Source organism: Mus musculus, chromosome 4 (genome assembly GCF_000001635.26).
Source record: "Mus musculus strain C57BL/6J chromosome 4, GRCm38.p6 C57BL/6J".
Classification (NCBI taxonomy): Eukaryota; Metazoa; Chordata; class Mammalia; order Rodentia; family Muridae; genus Mus; species Mus musculus.
The window spans coordinates 11790295-11814328 of NC_000070.6; the positions used below are offsets into that span (position 1 = coordinate 11790295).

At 41.4% G+C, this 24034-nt stretch overlaps 1 protein-coding gene across 3 annotated transcripts in view; it reads left to right on the top strand.

The window, feature by feature from the left end:
• Positions 1–24034, top strand: part of Cdh17 (cadherin 17) — a 59749-nt gene that overhangs the window by 32138 nt on the left and 3577 nt on the right. For all 3 annotated transcript variants that reach the window (NM_019753.4, XM_006537583.3, XM_006537584.4), the window contains exons 10-15: positions 5191–5406; positions 7401–7477; positions 9267–9458; positions 13583–13827; positions 17136–17266; positions 19941–20180. In NM_019753.4, the coding sequence (NP_062727.1) occupies positions 5191–5406; positions 7401–7477; positions 9267–9458; positions 13583–13827; positions 17136–17266; positions 19941–20180 (1101 nt within the window). The remainder of the gene's footprint in view (positions 1–5190; positions 5407–7400; positions 7478–9266; positions 9459–13582; positions 13828–17135; positions 17267–19940; positions 20181–24034) is intronic.

Consider the following 24034-nt stretch of genomic DNA (forward strand, 5'->3'; position numbering starts at 1 on the left):
CTTCTTGTTTCCACTTGGTTGATTTCACCCCTGAGTTTCATTATTTCCTGGCGTCTACTTCTCTTGGGTGAATTTGCTTCCTTTTGTTCTAGAGCTTTTAGGTGTGTTGTCAAGCTACTAGTGTGTGCTCTCTCTAGTTTCTTTTTGGAGGCACTCAGAGCAATGAGTTTCCCTCTTAGAAATGCTTTTATAGTGTCCCATAAGTTTGGGTATGTTGTGGCTTCATTTTCATTAAACTCTGAAAAGTCTTTAATTTCTTTCTGTATTCCTTCCTTGACCAAGGTATCATTGAGAAGAGTGTTGTTCATTTTCCACGTGAATGTTGGCTTTCCATTATTTATGTTTTTATTGAAGATCAGCCTTAGTTCTTGGTGGTCTGATAGGATGCATGGGATGATTTCAATATTTTTGTATCTGTTGAGGCCTGTTTTGTGACCAATTATATGGTCAGTTTTGAAGAAGGTACCATGAGGTGCTGAGAAGAAGGTATATCCTTTTGTTTTAGGATAAAATGTTCTGTAGATATCTATTAAGTCCATTTGTTTCATCACTTCTGTTAGTTTCACTGTGTCCCTGTTTAGTTTCTGTTTCCATAATCTGTCCATTGATGAAAGTGGTGTGTTGAAGTCTCCCACTATTATTGTGTGAGGTGCAATATGTGCTTTGAGCTTTACTAAAGTGTCTTTAATGAATGTGGCTACCCTTGCATTTGGAGCATAGATATTCAGAATTGAGAGTTCCTCTTGGAGGATTTTACCTTTGATGAGTATGAAGTTTCCCTCCTTGTCTTTTTTGATAACTTTGGGTTGGAAGTCAATTTTATTCGATATTAGAATGGATACTCAAGTTTGTTTCTTCAGACCATTTGTTTGGAAAATTTTTTTCCAGCCTTTCACTCTGAGGTAGTGTCTGTTTTTTTCCCTGAGATGGGTTTCCTGTAAGCAGCAGAATGTTGGGTCCTGTTTGTGTAGCCAGTCTGTTAGTCTATGTCTTTTTATTGGGGAATTGAGTCCATTGATATTAAGAGATATTAAGGAAAAGTAATTGTTGCTTCCTATTATTTTTGTTTTTAGAGTTGGCATTCTGTTCTTGTGGCTGTCTTCTTTTAGGTTTGTTGAGGGATTACTTTCTTGCTTTTTCTAGGGCGTGATTTCTGTCCTTGTATTGGTTTTTTTCTGTTATTATCCTTTGAAGGGCTGGATTCCTGGAAAGATAATGTGTGAATTTGGTTCTGTCGTGGAATACTTTGGTTTCTCCATCTATGGTAATTAAGAGTTTAGCCGGGTATAGTAGCCTGGGCTGGCATTTGTGTTCTCTTAGTGTCTGTATAACATCTGTCCAGGATCTTCTGGCTTTCATAGTCTCTGGTGAAAAGTCTGGTGTAAATCTGATAGGCCTGCCTTTATATGTTACTTGACCTTTTTCCCTTACTGCTTTTAATATTCTATCTTTATTTAGTGTATTTGTTGTTCAGATTATTATGTGTCGGGAGGAATTTTTTTCTGGTCCAGTCTATTTGGAGTTCTGTAGGCTTTTTGTATGTTCATGGGCATCTCTTTCTTTAGATTTGGGAAGTTTTCTTCTATAATTTTGTTGAAGATATTTGTTGGGCCTTTAAGTTGAAAATCTTCATTCTCATCTACTCCTATTATCTGTAGGTTTGGTCTTCTTATTGTATCCTGGATTTCCTGGATGTTTTGAGTTAGGATCTTTTTGCATTTTGTATTTTCTTTGATTGTTGTGCCCATGTTCTCTATGGAATCTTCTGCACCTGAGATTCTCTCTTCCATCTCTGTATTCTGTTGCTGATGCTTGCATCTATGGTTCCAGATTTCTTTCCTAGGTTTTCTATCTCCAGCGTTGCCTCACTTTTGGTTTTCTTTATTGTGTCTACTTCCCTTTTTAGGTCTTAGATGGTTTTATTCGATTCCATCACCTGTTTGGTTGTGTTTTCCTGCAATTCTTTAAGGGATTTTTGTGTTTCCTCTTTAAGGTCTTCTACCTGTTTAGCAGTGTTCTCCTGTATTTCTTTAAGTGAGTTATTAAAGTCCTTCTTGATGTCCTCTACCATCATCATGAGATATGCTTTTAAATAGGGGACTATCTTTTCAGGTGTGTTGAGGTGCCCAGGATTGGGTGGGTTGGGAGTGCTGTGTTCTGATGATGGGGAGTGGTCTTGGTTTCTGTTAGTAAGATTCTTATGCTTGCCTTTCGCCATCTGGTAATCTCTGGAGTTAGTTGTTGTAGTTGTCTCTGGTTAGATCTTGTTCCTCGGGTATTTATGTTAGCCTCTATCTGCAAACCTGGAAGACTAGCTCTCTCCTGAGTTTCATTGTTCAGAGTACTCTCTGCAGGCAAGCTCTCCTCTTGCAGGGAAGGTGCCCAGATATCTGGTGTTCAAACCTGCTTCCTGGCAGAAGTTGTGATCTACTCACAGAGGTCTTACGATCCCGTGGAGGGTCCTATGTGTACCATGCAGGTGTCTGCAGACTACGTGCCCAAGGTACCTCGGTGCTGGCGTGGACCAGAAGGGATTTGTGCCCCTGGTCAGGCCGGGTTTTTTGCTTCCCCAATTAATGCAGTCTCAGGTCCAGCACGATTGGATTGGAGTAGCAGCTGTGTTCCACTCACCAGAGGTCTTAAGATCCTGTGGAGGGTCTTGTGGGTAGCCTGCGGGTGTCCACAGACTCCGCGCCCAAGCTACCCCAGTGCTGGTGGGGCACTTCATGAATTCTTTAAAGGAAGAAAAATTCTATTCAACTTGTTCCATATGCAGCTGTGGGAGGTACAGACAATGCATCTCCTTCTTGAGGGCTTGCTGCTTAGCTAGCTATAAAAACATACACAAGTAGAAATGTTAACACATGAAGTACTGGTTCGTTCCTCTTAAGTTTATACTGTCCTCTTTAGGAAAAAGAGGAAAAGAAAAGTTTCCTCAATTATGATACATTTAGAAAGAAGCAGCCGCTGTTACATGAGTACAAATTCCAAATGGCTCTGAGCCACATGCCTCATGGGTGGATCTATGTCTATCTATCTATCTATCTATCTATCTATCTATCTATCTATAGATCTATAGATCTATAGATCTATAGATATAGAGAGAGACAGAGAGAGGCAGAGAGACAGAGAGAGAGAGACAGGAGAGACAGACATAGTGATAGAGATAGAGATATTTCTTCCCTTTTCCATCCTTTAAAACCCAACTCCTGTAAGTGTCTGTATAAGGCCTTGGCTGCAAACTGATATAAATGAAGAGTGTAATTCAATTCAAATAGTGGCATCTGAATAAATCTCAGGTGGGATTCTGACCGCATGAAAGGAAACTCACACTTCCCATTTTATAGATCTGGATGACCACAGATTCTATCAGAACTTGCTCAAAGTTGGTAGGACACAGAATCACATCCACTGACCTCAGGAGCTCCTGGGCCAAAATACACACAGGCACAGTATACATATGGCCATGGCATGTGGTATGTGTGTGTGTGTGTGTGTGTGTGTGTATGTGTGCGTGTGTGACTATTCTTTATGTGTTATCTTTGAGTGGAGTCAGTCTCTACAGTTGTTCACAAAGCTCTCAGAAGTAGCCCAAGATTGGCTTCTTCTAGTTTAGCTGTGACATTTGTCCAGTGTGTTAGTGTCTTGGGGCTATAGTAATAAAGCACCAGAAATGTGAACTTCTCAGTTCTGCTGATGGGGAATCTGAAATTATGGTGACAGGATCTTGTGGGAAAGCCTGTTGCCTCTTCTGACTCTGACTTAAGCTAGCTGCTGACAACACTCTGCAGATCTCTTTCCTCCTCTTCTTCTTTACCTCCCTCTGTGTGTGGATGATCTCACCCCAGTAATGTAGTTGCTTATATCTCTGATGACCCTATTTTCAAATAGGGCCCCCCACCAAGATTAGAGGTGGAAGTAGATTCCTTTGGGTGGGTGAGGAGCAGGAGGTACACCATGCTGAACTGTCACTCCCCACCAAATCTGTAAGTTGATGTCCTGCTCCTTGTGTGGGGTAAATTGTTCTTCCTCCCCAGCTCATAGGATAAAGTTCTAAGTCTTGGTACTTCAGAATATGGCTATACAGATGTAGATGTTTTAAAGAGGAAATTGGGTAGGATGAGTGCTGGGTAGGATGTGGGACTGGGTAGGATGAGTGCTGGGTAGGATGTGGGACTGGGTAGGATGTAGGGCTGGGTAGGATGTGGGCTGGGTAGGATGTGGGCTGGGTAGGATGTGGGTTGGGTAGGATGTGGGACTGGGTAGGATGTGGAACTGGGTAGGATGTAGGGCTGGGTAGAATGTAGGGCTGGGCAGGATGTAGGTCTGGGTAGGATGTAGGACTAGGTAAGATGTGGAACGGGGTAGGATGTGGGACTGGATAGGATGTGGAACTGGGTACGATGAAGGATTAGGAAGATAGCTCAGTCAGTACATTTTTTACCTTGCCTCTATAAGGACCTGGGTTAGATCCCCTGATGCATACACACAAAGCCAGGCATGGCAGTACATTTGTAATCCCAGTGCTGGGGAGGCAGAGACAGGTAGATTACTAGGGTTCACTGGCCAGACAACTTAAATATACTTAGCAAGATTTTGTAGAGAGAGAGTGCTAGAGACCCTGTTTAAAAAAAAAAACTAAATAAAACAAAACAAAAACCAAACAACAACAACAAGAACAACAAAACCAAACAAAAGGAAAAACAACAAGAACAACAACAAAAAGGTGGGTAGCTTCTACGGAATGCCGCTGAGGTTGCCCTCTGACTCCCACATTCACATGTATGTATGTGTATACCCACAAACACCCAGCTGGTGGGCCTTAATCTAATCTGACCAGAGTTCCTAGGATAAATTTGGGTGCTAAGGTATAAAGAGGAGGTTACATAGTGAGGAGGAAGAAATAGCCAGGGAGAGACGCTTAGAGGAAAGCCGTTTTGTCAACACCTTGATTTCATGTGTCCAGGGTCTAGGTCTCCCAGAAGGCTGATTTTTGTTTAAGTCTCTCAATTAACAATACTGTGTGGCAGGCAGTCTTGGCTGCCACTATGTTCAATCAAGCATACCATGAAAAAATGCAAGGAGCCAAAGTAAATCTAAATGTCTTTGCTCACCACCCCAGACAGTTCCCGTGTTTCCTAAGAAGCCACTTGATGAACTGATGTGGTTGTTGTTCTTTCTTCTCCAAAGGTAACAGCATCGGGATCTTTGAGGCCCATGATATGGACGAAGCTAACAACATCAACAGTATTTTGAAATACAAGCTTGTAGACCAAACACCCAAAGTTCCCTCAGATGGACTTTTTCTCATTGGTGAATATGAGGGAAAGGTTCAGTTAAGTAAACAGTCCTTGAAGAAGCAAGACAGTCCTCAGTACAACTTAAGTATCGAGGTGTCTGACGTAGGTAAGCACTGTACCCGATGTGGTGAGTTTACATGTCTGTTTTCCTTTTACTAAGGATTTGTGAGGCCCTTCCCATGCCAGTAGCTTTCTCTGCTATCTTTGTGACTGTGAGGAAGCCAGATGTTTTCTCAAGAGCTAGAGGTGCAGATTCGGAGACATCGCATTGTCTTTGGTCCTCTGAGAACTAGGTGTCAAGAGGAATTCAGTGACCATCTTAAAGAGAATGCCCTTAAGAAAAAATGGAAAGGAAGCTTCGAAGTCTAGGGGATCCCCAGACAGCAGTTCTGGCTTGATCAAGATGGAAGGAGTTTTGATAACAATGTTCTAGACCACTGAGCAGTCTAAGAAGAATTCCAAATGGTTATCGGGAAGGTCTGATGCAGGGCATTGTCTCTGTGGATAGGCCTGTCTTTGCATCACTACTTGCTCAGTAACCATCTGGGGGCAGCAAATAGAAGATGAGGTACAAGTGTACTGTTGGTCACAGCATAACACTGCAGCTACCAGGTTATCAGTCCAGCTGTTAAAGTCACCAGGCGCAGTCTCACAGCTACTATAATTAAAATTCAGGAAAAATTCTTTCCTCATCCTTGCTTCCAGACTAAAAGTATCTGTGTATGAAAGCAGTAGAGAAATTAGTCTTTGCTGTTCTTGAAGGCAGAGAGAGTTCTGCCCTTTCTTGCCACCTTCGTATTGCCCACTAGACAACAATAGGAAACCTTTCCCCTTAATCCTTGTATACTATCTAAGTGGGTTCTGCTTAACCTCTCCTCTCCTTAGGGCAGAGGAATCCTTAGAATCTTATGGCAACTTCCCATTCTTAAACACATCTATACATCCACAGACAAATTCGCTGCTATCTCTAGGGTACTCAGAGTCCTAGGAGGTAACTGGCTCATGAAATGATTCTGTAATTGTTTTCTGAGGAACACAGTTTACATAGGTGTGGAAAAGAAAGGACCAGTGGTTCACATGTATTTCTTATTTTTTTTCCCCTTTCCCATGGACCCTGGGAGAACTTGAGAACTTGAGTTAAACAGGTTCCAGTGCAAACTGCCTGTCAGGTTCTCAGGTAGCTAGTGAACTGACACACGATGAAGGTCTGATGCTGTTTAGCACTATGTTAAAAGATCCAGTGAGATAAATGTCAATCATGCTATCCATGGCAAAGGGGCAGACTCTCCCTCACATTGGCCACCCACACATTCAGTATTTAATCATTTGCCTTGCTAAGGTATCAAAGTATTAGGCATGCACAGATGAACTGGACCCAGTGTTTGTCCCTAGGGAGTACCCCTTTTGTCAAGAAAGATGGACACACATGTTAACAACTTGTAGGGACATACTATCTACTGTCATTGTGGTGCTCTTCGTAAACACTGTCCCACAACTCACCTGCAGGCCACACTCATCTCGAATCTAGGATCCACTTGCTGGTTCCAATTAGTCCTAGAATTGTCAAACCACCCTCTAAGCCTGGACCATTTCTGTGAGCTACCTTAGCCTCCCTTGGAGGTGAATTATGCCACTTTATTCCTTACTTGGAGAAGAGGAAGCAAGTGACCTTGAACCTCTCTACCATGCTGGGTAGACACATGCAGAGAGGGAAAGGCAGCCTGTGGGGTGTTCAGCAGAATTGTGCAAAGGGACAGTTTTGCTTTGGGCATCAGAGGTTATATAACATTCACCTGTCAGGTAAGGGAGCTGCTTCAGAGAAAAGCAGCCATCCTGGTTGTTGAAAAGCCTTCCCAAGGATAGGGCAGAGGGATGCTCAGGAGAGACTCTCAGGGCCCAGTCTGGCTTCCACTTCCTCTTGTTGACCTGCTTGTGGATGAGGTGGTGGTGGTTGGGGTGGGGGGCAGAGCAGCCTCCATTCACAGGAACTGTAAAGTTATAGCAGCAGCTACTGTGTCACTTGTCAATGTTTCCTTACCAAATCCTGATGCCAATGCATGATTTCCAGTGAGAATTCTGTGGTGTGACTTTGGTTTTCAGATTTCAAGACTCTCTGTTATATTCAAGTCAACGTTATTGATATCAATGATCAGATTCCCATCTTTGAAACATCAAATGTGAGTAGATATCACTATTTGTTTTATTTGGATCATATAATTGAACCCTTATTTAAATAAAAACACAGACAATGTGCCAGGTAGCCTGCTCAATGCATCAATAAAAATCAGGCACCATCTTCACGTGAGTCCTCAGGGGCCCTAAGGTGTACTGAGAGTAAGGAGGGATGTCTATTTATAAACTCTTGCCAACAGCTCATTTATTCTAAATGAGGCTTAAAGGCTACAACCACAATCCTTTTCAGATTGAAAATTAAATGGCTGCTGGTGGCTTGTTATAGATTTTGCATACAATGGACAGTAGCTAGAGCTACAAGATCTATGCCAAGCATTTGGGATTTAAAAAATTAGCATCAGAAATACTGGTGACTTTAACTCATTTAGTATTTAACCAAGTAAGAGGAAAGGAAAGGGGAAAAATATTTCTGGCTTAAGCCTAAGAGAAATGTGCTCCCTATATTTGCAAGAATTAGCGTTGGACGTAGAGTAAGTGTCAGGGCAGAAAGGACGTCAGGGAAAATGGCTGTGGTCACAGTGTGGTGTTATCATTGTACCCTTAAAAGGAATGTCTTGGTTTATTTAGCTCCAGGGAAAGAGAAGCCCACTTGACTAGATTGTTATGTTAGAAGTCAGTTTTGAGGCAGCCCAGAGCCTCCTGATGATGTCCATAAATCAAAACAGAGGCAAGGCTGTAACAAAGAAGGGAATTAATTTACAGTAGAGCTCAGAACCGTAAGAAGTGTGATGGAACGTATCTTGTCTAACAGCCACTGAGCTTAAGTAAGCATGAAATAAAGTATTCATTTTTTTCTCAGCCTCTATCCTCTGAGGCATTTTTCACTTCCTAGTATTGTGTGTCCCCTGCATTTCAGCAGACAGTGGTCAAGTAGATTGAGTAGAAGAATTCTGCAGTGGGGAGTTCAAAAGCTTGGAGATGCAAACCTGGCTGGAGAGAAAGTGGGCTTGCTTAGTCCATTGCCAGCGTCTTCTCTTGGATGCTGGCTGGTACCATTTTTGAGGTCATGATGTGGGGGAAGAGTGGGTCATGGGGCTTCAGGGGAGTTAGAATGCTTTGTGGGGTGTGAGGAACACAGGCTTTGGTGGTTTGGGTTCAATCATACAAGCTGTTAGCCTGGTGTGTGTGTGGGGTTGACTATGCTAGTTCTTGGCTCCTCTGTCAAATGTCACTGACATGTTTGTAGCCCTCTAGTGTACTTTGCTGCTCATCTTTCATAAGGGCTGTATACCAGCCATTCAGAGGCTCTGCATGCATTATCCCCTAATGACCACAGGTTGCATTCTCTTAGTTGACAAGTGACAGAGCCCATGTTTAAAGAAATGAGATAACTGTATCATTCAACTAACAAACAGCAAGTTTAGGGTTAGTAGCCAACTCTGACTTCAATGTTTTGGGTTCCTAATGTCCATCACTTGGTTGACTCAAGAATTAGAAGTATCTGTCACATCATAAGGACTTCTCATGTTATGACTACCTATATCATTATTTTTCAAATAATTATAGTTACTAAACATGTGGATATTGGAGGGGAACTCTATTTTAGAATCCTTGTAGAATGTCTAAGTTCTATAAACTTAGTTTAGTTGGTATAAATTTCGGTTCATGAGTACAAATGATGTCAAACCCGACTGTCACATGTTCATCAAGAGGAAAACCATCCTGGGTATTAAAGCCAGCTGTGACCTCTGTCCTGAACCCAGAGACGTTTGCCTTTTGTCCAGTAAACTCAATGCCATGGACCTTCTGGTTCCTTTCTTGTTTCTTCCTCAGTATGGAAGCAAGACTCTGTCTGAAGACACCGCCATCGGATCCACCATCCTAATCATCCAAGCTACAGATGCTGATGAGCCCTTTACAGGGAGCTCTAAAATCCTGTACAAGATTGTACAGGGAGACACGGAGGGAAGACTAGAAGTTGTCACAGATCCCACGACCAATGCAGGATATGTCAAGATCAAAAAGGTAGATATCAGCCGGGCAGTGGTGGCACACACTTTTAAGCCCAGTGCTTTGGAGGCAGAGGCAGGTGGATCTCTGAGTTCAAGGCCAGCCTGGTCTACAGAGTGAGTTCTAGGACAGCCAGGGCTACACAGAGAAACCCTGTCTCAAAAAACAAACAAACAAACAAACAAACAAACAAACAGCTATCCCACATAATAATTGTTAACAAAATAAATAAAATAGATTATTCTACTCACAATTATGTCAGGACCAATAGGCAGAGGTAACATGTGCACATGTACACAGAAGTTATCTGATGTGGATACTGGGAACCAAACTATGATCTCTGCAAATGTTCAACTGCTAAGCCACCTCTCTAGCTCCCAAGATGAGACTACAGACAGATATTCCTTATGTGAGTAAAATGGCCATGCATAGAATTAATCAGGAAGGTGAGCCCAAGTTTTAAGACAGAGGAGACAGATGTGAAATGAAGGAAGGTGACAGACTTTTATCCTGATTTTAGTTAGCTTATGAGTCTGAGTGAGGGGCCAGTGCTTTTCACCACAAGGAATTATGAAGAACTGCAACTCCTTCCTTTACCATGTTTCTAAGCCCAGTTGGCTCTTTTCTCCTTTCTATAGACTAGAGAGTTTGGAGATACAGTATTAACTCATAGTCTCGTCTTCCTCCAGGGTCTCTGCAACTTTCCCCCAGCCTTTTCTCATCCCTCACTAGGTACCTGAGTCTCAAGTTTTCTCTTCTGTAACTGCATAATTTGTGTTAGAGCTCACCATGGGATTACCAGATAACTCATTTGGAACCAACACCACCCAATGGGTGTTGAGTTAAAGCACTTCCCATGGGGAGAGTGCAAAGCCTTCCAGGTGAACAAGGAGAGGTTCAACAGAGAATTGGTTGGAATGCTGCTTGTTGGTTGGGGCTGAAAAAAAAAAAGGCCCAGGAAATGTTTTTAACTAGAGCAATGGAAAGTTGAAAATAAAGAATAAAAGTGGAGGCCAAGTAGAGTGGTTGCACAGAAAACAAAAAAGAGCCAAGGAAAAAAATAACGCCAGCCTGGAACCAGCCATTGAATTGCATCAGCTATTTGGATGCGAACTGTTGCCCATAGTCTCATGTGTTTGGACACTTGGTCTCAAGCTGGTGGTGCTGTTTTGTAAGGCTATAGATCCTCCAGGAGGTGAAGCTTTGCCTGAGAAACTATGGCCAGAGCTAAGAAGTTTAATGGACCAGCCTTGCTTCCTATCCATTCATTTGCTTTCTGATAGCAGACACAGTGTGATCAGCTATCCCTTTCTTGCTGAGATGGGCTGTGTCTCTTCATAAGCTGTGAGCCAGAGTAAACTCTTCCTCCCTTAAGCTGCCTCTTGTCAGGTATTTAGTGACAACAAGAAAAGAGTATGTACTGTCCCCTGTACCACATCTGACAAGGGTGCTTAATGGGTTCAGCAGAGTTCAGTGTATTACACCCATAACCTTCTGTGGAAGCCTGATATTTGGAGAACATATGATCACAGCTTCTTCTTCTTCTATACTTGGCTATTTACATGAAGAAAGAACATGGGAAGGATGGAGGAAGGGGTGCTTTTCATAATTGGGAGTGGGTAGTCTGCAAAGCATGAGTCTTTGCTTCAGGGCCGGGACATCTCTCTCCTCCCATCACTCTAGGGACTCAGAGAAGATAGGAAGATGTCTGTCCCAGTAAACAACTGCTGCATGTCATTTTTTTCTTTGTGGTAGCTTATCATGTAGCATCCTCAGCTTACCTGACCATGTGTGGTGATTGGATCCTTTAGGGAGATGATGGTAGTGGAGAACTATAGCTGTACTTCCACATAAGTCATATATAAGGTACCATTATAGTGGTGCCAGGCCACTCACTGAACACTTGCCATCCTTGTTTCATGTATTGCTGTATTTACAGTGTCTAAAATATTGCTTGACACATGGCAGATGAAGATATTGAGTATTGCTTGACTGAATGAATAATTGAAATTTGTTTCATGTCTAATTTCTAATAATCACATAGCAATAGTATAACCTCTGTATTAGGAACCTGAAGTCTCAGCTCTCCGTTCCCCAGGCACTGTGACTACAGAACTTGAGTGTCAAAATTTGGCAGGCTGATCATTGGAAGGTAATCTCAGAACACAGCTGGAGTCCTGGAATTCTGAAGGTCACAAGCTGTACCAGAGGCTTACACTACTATTGACAATGACACTGTGTTTTTAGCCACACTAAGTACTTAACAGTCTGTCCTCCCATAACACCAAGCATATCTCTGCAAGAGCATTTTGGTAACGGACATACACTGTGCTGATGGGCAGAGTAGCTGGAGATTTCAGTGGCTCCTTCTGGAGTGTGGACCTCAGATTAGGCTTTTTGAAGTGCAACAACCAACCCTCAGGGATGACTTTTAGCTCACTGGATGCAGAAAAAGATGTCATCATATACATATACATACATACACATACACATACACATACACATATACACATACATCACAAATATATATATCACAGATATATATATATATCACAAATATATATATAATATTTATATATTATTTATATAGTATTTGAGTGTGGACTTGGCATCAGTGTATGGTTTATACATGTGTGGGTGAATTCAGGAGGCCATGGAAGGATGCTGTATATTCTCTTGTATTACAATTTTCTTTCCATCGAAACTCTCCAGGATGAAGCCTATGTACCCTCTAACTGATGTACTCTGGGTACTGTTTGTCAGGAAGGAGATAAAAAGTGAGGTGACTATGCCCCAGTCCTTCCTTTCAACAGGAGTCTGAGGGTTATACTAGACATAGCTTGAGCATATATAAGACCTCAAAACCCACCCCTACAGTGACACATTTCCTTCAACAAGGCAATACCTACTTCAACAAGGTCAAGCATTCAAATACATGAGTCTGTGGGGGCCATTCCTATTCAAACCACCACAATATTCTTTTGGGCTTTGCATTGGTTCTGTTTAGTTTTTGATGTTTTAGGTCCTTTTAAGAATCTGACAACAACAACAACAACAACAACAACAACAACAACAACAACAACAACAACACACTACCTGACTATTTGACTGGGACTGGCAAGATGGCTCAGTGGATGAAGGAACTTACTCCATAAGCCTGACCACCTGAGTTTTATCCACATGGTAAAAGGAGAGAGCTAACCCCCACAACGTAGCCTTTCATCTTCGTACATGTACTATGGGATACATGTACCAACATACATATACATACACATACAAATAAATAATGGAATTTTAAAAGTCTACGTGCCTCCATCTTAAAATAACAATAATACACACACACACATGCACACACACACACACGGAATGTTTAGATTTTAGTTCACAGGGGTTCAGAGTCCTATGGGATTCTTGAGTCTTGAGATGGCAGCCTACACTGCAGGAGCTATCATTTCTTGGTCTCTCGTCTCCTATAGAACAATAAATTCCTGCTTAGAGGGGGATATGAGGTCTCATAGGGCCAGTTGCTCATAGGATAGATACATCTTTCTGTTCTGTTGCATATAGTTAAGCATATCCTTGAAAAGTTACAGAATTTGGAATGAATTGTTTTCTGAACCAACTCTTACCTTCCTTAGGTAGCCTGGTTGTTAAATTCTCCCTCATACAGAGCCAGAAACAATGCCTTGTTCTTATTACTGGTCCTGTCTATCCAAGTGGACCAAAAACACATCCTCCTGCCGGCATGGCCTCTGCTCACCTCTCCCAGAGTCTCATGTTTGGGGTCTTGGGTTCTGAAATCACTGGAAAGTGATCCTCCATACCATGTGAACATCTCTGTAGTACAAATATTTTCCTAGATGCCATTGTCTGAGGAGAATCGAGATTTTTCTGAGAAGACATGTAGGGTGTACCAGGGTTAAATGAATCTGAGGAGGGCTGTGTTAGAGTCTCTCTTCCTAGACAGCCCATGTACGTGAAACCACTTAATGCCCTGATGGCACCTGAAATAAAGTTGTGTTATGGATTTCTTGATATGAAGGTTTCAACTAAGATTTATGAATTTTTTAAAAAATAAATCCTTTAAGGGGGCTATTCACCCCAAGATTAATTTCCCCTTGTTTTCTCTCCCTCCACAGCCTCTTGATTTTGAAACTCAACCAGTTAGCAGCATTGTGTTCCAAGCGGAAAATCCTGAGCCACTGGTGAAAGGCATAGAGTACAATGCTAGTTCTTTTGCCTCCTTCGAGCTGATTGTGACGGATGTGAATGAAGTGCCTGTGTTCCCCCAGCGAATATTCCAAGCAAACGTCAGCGAGGATGCTGCTGTGGGCAGTAGAGTGGGCAACGTGACTGCCAGGGATCCTGAAGGCCTGACTGTGAGGTACAGGGCAGCAGGGCTGGACAGGCCTACTTGCATGCTGCAACCATAACCAGAAGGAGGGCTGGCAAGGCAGAGAAGCAGCGTGCCCTGACTTCAGGACTGGGGCAATGAAGCAGACAGCAGAAGCAGGGTCTCTGGCCTTGGTTCAGTGTGTCAGACACATGGCTTCAGGTGCCAATTCTGTCTCCTTGCTGCAAGCTTCATTTGAGATCTGGTGAAGGTAGTAGGTGGGAACCCCACTCCCTGAGATTGGGTGAGCCATGGCTAGGCCCTAGGTTTGAACTATTGGGGTTCTAGAGAAGCTTCCTGGGGAAAAAAGACTGGAGTTGTAGAGAGAGAAACACCCAGAAGTAGAGAAAGCCACCCTAGAGGCCAAAGGGAATGTTTCAGAAGTAGGGATTCTGGGCTTCTCCTCTCTCTGGAGAGCTAGTCTGGGGCTAGTCTTCCCCCTCATTCCCAGAGGGTTAGTGCTCAAGGTGAGATGCTAAGACAGCATTTCTGTTTTAGCCATTCTCATTCCTTCTTTTTCGATGCTACTGTCCCCACACATATTTGCCTCAAAAATGTACAATGATTAATTCATTTACTATATACACATATACACATTTGTATAATACCTAAATGATTTTAAAGATCACATAGTTAGTAAACATAGATAGGACTTGAACTCAGACCTTTTGTTTGTCTTATACAATATTCTCCAGAATATAAACAAATAATTCCACATGACTTAGCTGGTACAAGTATTTCCAAGTCTTTAAGTTTCTCTGTATACTTGAGTGAAGTTGTATCTCCTATCGAGCTGTCCTATAGACAGTTGGGTTCAATTATATGGGCTTTACTGATTTTCTTGCATGAAATATATTATTAGTTTGCTTACTATAAAAAGAGTGTGAAGCAGAGAAACTTTATAAAGAAAACCAGTTTATTCAGTTCATAGCTCTGGACATTTATGGGCATAGCACCAGTACAGGCTGGGTCTGTTGAAGGTCAGTGTGATTATTAACACAACAGCAACACAAGCAAAGGGAAAAGATCACATTGTAGGCAGGAAGCTGTAGCCACTGCATTCTCACAACCCCTGCAAGGGAGTGTCCCTAAGTGATGCAAGACATCCCACTAGACCCTACCTTCAACGGTCCTGTATTCAGCAAATTTACCATCTGAGAAGGAGGCTTCTAACACGAGAACAGTTTTTGTGGGGGAGGGGGAACACTCAAATCATGTCCATATCATACTGAGGAGTAATGTTCCCAGTAGTGAGGATTATATTGAATTATTCAGTGTAGAAACAATGCTATACATCCAGGTCACAAGTCATGATGGAATTCAGAGCCCATTACTATCTAACCAATGCCTCTGTATTCTCTGGGCGAATGCTATAAAAATTTGCTGATTGTAATGAAAAGATAAAATAAATCAGTAAAATTACTGGCCAGAGGTATGTGCACGTTAGTATAGAGAAACAGAAGCATTTAAGGAAATTCCTCTGTTGTCTCAAAAACTGGTATAGAGCATAAAACCAGAGTTACCATCAGATGAGACGGGCAAGGGAGACTGAGAAAGGGCATTCTGAGAAGAGGCATTCTATAATGTCTGTTTCTGGAAGCACGTGAATGAGGAGTAATCAAGGCAGCCAGGGGCACATGACAGAGTAAGAGCTAACTTTATGGACTCTGACATTGTGGACTGGGAAATTTAACTCTCCAGCTGGGTAAACCTAGAGAGTCGATCAGCAGATTCAAATCCAACCCACCTTCACATATTATAGAGCTCATTGCAGGCCACAGATCTAGAAGCCACACTTTTCTGACTACTTCCCCTGTGGTCCACAGCACTGCCATCTCTGTTGTGGACCCATCCTTCCCCACCACTCCATATCTCATTTGAGTCAACTGTGCACTGCAGGCAATGAGAGCCTTTAAGATGAAGTAAGCTGACTGTCCAGCTCCTCTTCTGAGCTTGCCCTGGGATTCTTGCTTCTGTCAGGGTTGGATCCCAAGTACTTAGGAGCTCAATTTATCATTCACACAAAATCATCAATACAGTGCTTGACATATGCAACATGCTCAAAATATACATGGGAAAATTAATTTGACTAAATATAATTTTAATCATTCATATTCCTGGACATACAAACTAACAGAATTTTAGAAAATTGTAGGCAGTCTTTTGAAGTCACACACACACACACACACACACACACAATTCCTTGACTCCTATTAAATATTTATTGAGGTGACATTTCCAGGACTGGAAATAAGTGGCTTGCAACTATAGACATCTTTACAGACATATGTGAGGCTTTACAAAAAGGCTAAATTTACTGGCTTTTGTCAGACTTGTTTCTCTCAAATTTATCTTTCCTACACCCACCAATGAATTCTGTTGAGGACACCATTTCAGCCAGGTCACCTTTCCACTCAGCATAGCTCGATGGCTACCTCTGGCTTGTATGATCTGGCTCTCCCAGTCTCTGTGGCCACATCTTTTCCACTTACTGCTGCCCAGACATATCCATGTACTGTGCACACACCAGGATGCTCCTGGCCTCTCTGCTGGTTTGTGTATCTTTGTGGCACCCTTCTTGTCTGTGTCAACATCTTCAGAAAGGCTTTTCTAAGTCTAAGTACTGGATTATCTGTGTATCTAAAGGCTTCATTCTTCAATTCTTGTCTCACCCCTGTCTGCTGGAGTTGATGCTTCTTTAGTGAAGTTTTGCCAGGCCACCAGCAGCCTATGTCTCCAACATTACTTGCTCAGGTTTCCTTAGCAGGGTGGCATACTGACAGCTTTCAGAAGACATATACTTCAATATGAAATCTTGATTGCCAGGAAAGCATAACTTTTCTCCCAGAGCTGGTCACTTCGCCATACATAATAAAACAAGCATAGGACCATGTTCTAAGGCAGTGGTTCTCAGCCTTCCTAATGCTGCCACTCTTTAATTTAGTTCCACGCGATGTATGACCCTCAACCATACAATTATTTTCATTGCTACTTCATAACTGTAATTTTGCTACTGATATGAATCATAACATAAATATCTGTGTTTTCAGATGGTCTTAGGTAACCCTGTGAAAGAATTCTTTGATCCCCAAAGGGGTCACAACCCATAACTTGAGAACCACTGTTGTAAAGACAGCTCTTTTTCCAAAGAGAGATGTGTAAATGAGATGTTGATTCTGTGATTCTGCGATTCTGCTCCATAGGACACCCAAATGATGATTCTATGTCGGTGTATAGAAGCACAAAATGTTTTCATGTCAAGTAACACAGGTTTTTTTTTCTGCTCTCCCCTCATGAAGTTATTCACTGAAAGGCAATATGAGAGGCTGGCTTAAAATCGACTCTGTCACTGGTGAGATATTTAGTGCTGCTCCGCTGGATAGGGAAACAGAAAGTGTGTATCGAGTACAAGTGGTGGCCACTGAAGTAGGTGAGCAAAACAAAGCACAACCAGATCACAGATTATCAGGGGTGGGGGGACTTCAATAAAAATGAGTGGGAGGGCATGAGAAGGTTAAAAATCGTTGCTGAGTATGACCATAAAGCCATGGGAAGCAGGCACAAAAGGGAGGGGAGGGAGGGAGTGTGAATATGTGAGTGAGTGTGAGTGTATGCGCTTGTGTGAGTGTGTATGTGTATGAGTGTGTATGTATCTGAGTGTGAATGTGTGTGTATGAGTGTACATGTGTGTGAGTGTGTGCTTGTGTTTGTGTGTATGTGTATAAGTGTGAATGTGTATGTGAATATGTGTGTGAGTGTGTGTGAGTGTGCAAGTGTGTATGAGAGTATGTATGAGTGTGTGTGTCTATGTGTGTGAGTATATATATGAGAGAGAGAGAGAGAGAGAGAGAAAGAGAGAGAAAGAGAGAGAGGGAGGGTGAGTTTGTGTTTTCCATCCCTCGTGGTTGTGTTAGAGAACACTTTGAGCCAATCTGTGCTTCAACTAGGCAGAGTTTCCCCAAGGCTGGAGGGTTATCAAGGTTGTTATCTGCTCTGGTTTTCTGGAGAAACTAGAGCCTCTTCTTGGAATGTTCTGGAGTCCCTAGCTAACCTCCCTCTCTACTTCCTCAAAGGGGATTGGGGGCTTCTCCTAAACCAGACACCAATGGTCCTCAGAGACCCTTGGTGCTCATGCCTTTTTAAACACTTGTGCATTAATGAAACTGGGAGTTTCATTTCCTTGGGGGTTCTGATTCAGCAGGTATCTGAACCCGAGTATCTGCCACTTCGATGAGGCAAGATAAACTTTGAAAGGGAAGACAATTGCACAGATATGCCAGAATGTTTGGACCAGCTTTGCAAAGGCCTTGCATTCTATTTAATTCACTTGTGATACAAGTTGTCTACTGGCTCTGAACACAGAGTTCCAGGAAAATTATCAGATTAAAATAAAGATAAACTCACAGGAATGATATGGTATCCAGGGATAAGGCTGGTAATTAAAACACTGAGTGTCTTTAAATGGAATTTTCCATCTTGCAGTAGAAATTCTGTGGATCTTGTGCTGATCAAGGACTCTCATTAGCTAGTAATATATCTGCTTGACTTATAAAAAAAAAGATGAGAGCAGAACTAATTACTATCAAACAAATACAGTTTTAGACTAAAAAATAGTAAACTTTTAAAATACAAAGCCCCAAATTAGAGGCAGACACAGGGAACAGAGAAAGGAATCATAAAAATGTATGGGAAAAAAATGGAGAAAACCAAAATGACCATAGTTGAGTTCAACTTTAGCAAAGTTGTTTATTATTGGAAGGGATGTACAAATAGATGAAGCTTTGCTGAGACACGGACAGCTCAGTCTCTGCCGCCTGCTTCCCATTCTGCTATCAGGATGTATATATTTTAACTGGTGATTTAAAAGCTCCCAGCAAGTCCAAGGGATGGATGCTGTGTCTTCTCCTTGATCCCATGACAATCAGCATTTCACTTTGCACAAGTTTCTAAGTGGTTTTCATGTTTTAGAAGTCACATGGATTATGACTGGGAGCCAAAAACCTGTTCCATTTTCAGTTGTTGGCACCAAAATAATAATAATGTTAATAGACAAAACAATTTCAAGGACATCAGTGGACTCATCTTTGATTTAAGAAAAATCAGAGACATAAAAGTTGCTGTAAAGAAAATGAAGAAAACAAAGCTTCCTGGAATCAAAGCAGGAGCCATAACAGTTTACAGGAACACAAGTAGTGACCAACCATCAAAGCAGTGTCTGCGTGAGGTCAAGCAGGGACAGTCAGGGTCGATTGTACCACACTGGACGCCTCCTGTGCACTTCTGTTATTGACCATGCTTTGTGCACAAAGAAACCAAGGCATTGAGAAATTGATTTGCCCAAGAGTGCACAGTTACCATGGGTCATAATGAAGAGGACATGGTCTTCATCACTATAGCATGACAGGACATTTGTGCAACCATTTGCTGTTTTCTCTTTGTATGTGAGATATCCACAATGATCTTCACATAGCCATGTGCTTCTCAGCTGAGGAAATGAAGCTTAGAAGACTGAGTTAGGATGTAGAAGGTAGTGGAAAGTGATCAAGGGTGTGGCTCATAGGGACCTCTCCACTGTGCACTAGCTCTGTGAACTTGGCTAGGTCACACAGCTTTTGAGTGTCATTCTTCTCCTGTGTAAAGTTCAAAGTTCTTTTGAAGATATACACATACACACACACTCACCTGGTTAGTATTATCATTTAAACAATTAAAACATTTTTTTGTGTTTATTTGTGTGTGTGTGCCCATGTGAGTGTGCGTGTGTGCATGCATGAGTGTGTGTGTATGTGTGTGTGTGTGTATACATAAGTGCATCAAAGAATAATGTATGGGAGTCAGTTCTCCTTCCTCCATGTGGCTTCCAGGGATCGAAGCCATGTTGCCAAGTTTGGTAGCAAGTGTCTTTACTCACAGAGTCATCTTGTTGGTTCCATTTAAACATTTTAAGCAGTACTGAAATTAAGTCTAATTCTAAAAACTTCCTTCTATCACTTTAATAGACCCAACTACTTAAATATTGATATTTTTGAGGAAAGAGAAACATGATTCCACGTGAAGGATGATCATAATACTTAGAATATAATTCTCACCCTTCAATTTCTTAGGTGGGTCCTCTCTGAGTTCTACGGCAGATTTCCACCTGGTCCTCACAGATGTGAATGACAACCCCCCTCGCCTAGCTAAGGACTACACAGGCTTGTTCTTCTGCCATCCCCTCAGTGCCCCTGGGAGCCTCATCTTTGAGGTCACTGACGATGACCAGCAGTCACTTCGGAGGCCCAAGTTTACATTCGCCCTTGGCAGAGAAGGCTTACAAAGTGACTGGGAAGTTTCAAAAATCAATGGTGAGTTATCAAATGTACAATGAGAAAAATCAATGGTGGATGAAGGAATTACTTTGTGTGTGTATGTGCTAAAAACTTGAAGCATTTTCACTAAAATCAGGAATAAACCAGGAGTGCCCCACCCTCCCTGACACCTGTTCAGTATAATAACTTGTAACATTAGATAAAAAATAACTCTGCAGCCAGTCCCACAGCACCCAGAGGAAGCTCCACTCACAGGCACTCTAACAATCCCAGGATCATAGGACCAGAGGTGAAGAGGACACAACATCTACCCCAACATTGGAGGTAACTGGGACCAGCCGGACACAGGCATCCAGGAGCTCTGCCCACATGTGACACAGGTTACTTCCTCCCTGGGCTGGTGTCCTGAGCAGAATTTTGGTTCAAACTCCCCAGCCAGTTTCACAACACCCAGAGGAAGCTCCACTCCCAAGGGCTCTGGCTCTCCCAGGATCATAGGATCAGAGGTGCCCTGAGCAGACCTTGGGTGTGAACTCCGGAGCCAGTACTACAACACCCAGAAGTTTGACTCCCAGGCACTGTAACACCCCCAGGACCACAAGATCCCAGGATCCCAGGATCCTAGGAGCTTGATCACACTAGGATCTTAGGGTCCCAGAGGCAGCTTGACTCCCTGGAGCTCTGACGAACCTAGGATCTCAGGATAACAGGATCTCAGAATCACAGAGACAGCTGAACTCTGAGGAGTTCTGACACAACAAGGATCACAAGAAGGACAGGATCCAGTCAGATATATGAGAGCAGATAGCACTAGAGATAATCAGATGGCAGGAGGTAAGCATAAGACAATAAGCAACAGAAACAAAGGTTACTTGGCATTATCAGAACCTAATTCTCCCACCATAGCAAGTCTACACCATCACACCAGAAAAGCAAGATTCAGATCTAAAATCACTTCTCATGTTGGTGATAGAAGGGCATAAATAACTCCCTTAAAGACATCCAGAAGAACATAGGTAAACAACTAGAAGCCCTTAAAGAGGAAACCAAAAAAAAAAAAAAATCTCTTGAATTCTAGGAAAACACAATCAAACAGCAAAGGAAATGAACAAAACCATTGAAGATCTAAAAATGGAAATAGAAAACAATAAAGACATCACAAAGAGAGACAACTCTGGAGTTAGAAAACCTAGGAAAGAGATCAGGAACCATAGATGCAAGCATCACCAACAGAATACAAGAGCTAGAAAAGAGAATCTCAGGTGCAGAAGACACCATAGAAAACATTAACACAACAGTCAAAGAAAATACAAAAAGCAAAAAGCTCCTAACCCAAAACATCCAGGGAATCCAGGACACTATGAGAAGATGAAACCTAGGGATAATAGGTATAGAAGAAGGTTTCCAACTTAAAGGGCCAGTAAATATCTTCAACAAAATTATAGATGAAAACTTCCCTAACCTAAAGAAAGAGATGCCCATGAACATACAAGAAATCTACAGGACTACAAATAGACTGGGCCAGAAAAAAAATTCCTCTCATCACATAATAATCAAAATACCAAATTCACTAAACAAAGAAAGAATATTAAAACAGTAAAGGAAAAGGGTCAAGTAACATATAAAGGCAGACCTATTAGAATTACACCAGATTTCTCACCAGAGACTATAAAATCCAGAAGACCCTGGGCAGATGTCATACAGACCCTAAGAGAACACAAATGCCAGCCCAGGCTACTATACCCAGCAAAACTCACATTACCATAGATGAAGAACCAAGATATTCTAATACAAAACCAAATTTACACAATATCTTCCCATAAATCCAGCTCTACAAAGGATAATAGATGGAAAACATCAACACAAGCAGGGAAACTACACCCTAGAAAAAGCAAAAAAGTACTCAACTTTCAAAAAACCTGAAAGAAGATAGCCACACAAACATAATTCTACCTCTAACAACAAAAATAACAGAAAGTAACAATCACTTTTCCTTAATATCTCTTAACATCAATGGGCTCAATTCCCCAATAAAAAGACATAGACCAACAGACTGGCTACATAAACAGGACCCATTTTGCTGCATACAGGAAACCCACCTCAGGAACAAAGACAGACACTACCTCAGAGTAAAAGGTTGGAAAACAATTTTCTAAGCAAATGGTCCCAAGAAACAAGCTGGAGTAGCCATTCTAATACTGAATAAAATCAACTTTCAACCAAAAGTCATCAAAAAAGATGAGGAAGGACACTTCATACTGGTCAAAGGAAAAGTCTACCAAAATGAACTCTCAATTGTGAACATGTATGCTCCAAATGCAAGGGCACCCACATTCATAAAAGAAACTTTACTACAGCTTAAACCACACATCTCACCCAACAATATAATAGTGAAAGACTTCAACACTCTCATCAATGGACAGATCATGGAAACAGAATCTAACCAGAGACACAGTGAAACTAAACAAAAGTTATGAGCCAAAAGGATCTAACAGATATTTATAGAATATTCATCCTAAACCAAAAGAATATACCTTCTTCTCAGCACCTCTCAGTAACTTCTCCAAAACTGACCATATACTTGATCCTAAAACATGACATACAAGACATACAAGAAGATTGAAATAATCCCATGCACCCTATTAGATTACCATAGACTAAGTCTGGTCTAGAATACCAACAAAAACGATGGAAAGCACACATACACATACAAGCTGAACAATGCTCTACTCAATGAAAACTTGGTCAAGGAAGAAATAAAGGAAGAAATTAAAGGCTTTTTAGAACTTAATGAAAATGAAGACACATCACACCAAAACTTAGGGGACACAATGAAAGCAGTGGTAACAGGAAAACTCATAGCTCTGAGTGCCTCCAAAGAAAAACTGGAGAGAGCTTACCCCAGTAGCTTGACAGCACACCTGAAAACTCCAGAACAAAAAGAAGCAAATATACCCAGGAGCAGTGGAAGGCAGAAAATAATCAAACTCAGGGCTGAAATTAACCAAGTAGCAACAAAAAGAACTATATAAATAATCAACAAAAGCAGGAGTGGGTTCGTGGTGGCCCATGCCTTTATTCCCAGCACTTGGGAGGCAGAGGCAGGCAGATTTCTGAGTTCGAGGCCAGCCTGGTCTACAGAGTGAGTTCCAGGACAGTCAGGGCTACACAGAGAAACCTGTCTCAAAAAACAAAAAGAAAAAAAAAAAAGAAAAGAAACTCAACAAGATAGATAAACCCTTAGCCAAACTAACCAGAGGGCACAGAGATAGTATCCAAATTAACAAAATCAGAAATAAGAAAGGAGACATAACAACTAAACATATCTTTAATTATTCTGTTTGTTGAATATTAACATTTGAAAACATTAAAATCATGTTCTACACACATCATGGAAGTATTATTGACAATTTTTCGCACTGAGCTTGAATTAGCATTTTCTTAATGTGTAACTTCAAAGGGTTTTTGCTATTTTGAAATTTTTAAAATATACTTACTGATAAAATAATTTCTCTCCTAGAGACACTGGTCTTTTCTAAGTAAACTTATAGTTAGACAATGTACACAGATATATAAAGCATTTTAAATACTCTCTCACTATGTCAGGTGGTATCATATAAGGGCTTTTGAATGTATTTCTTGAGTCATTTTTAATATTTTGTGTTCTTTTATTGTGCTTAATTCCAATATTTTGTATGTTTTGAAACAATTTAGTATTCCACATTAGATATAGGATCCTCAATTATGGATAGAATCAAATATTCATTAACAATATTTTTAGGGTATGAAAGGATATGAATATAAAAGTTGTACAATTTTTTATGTATTATTTGATTCTCAAAATACTCAATATTATTAATATGTTTGATGTATAAAATGCATTTAAATAA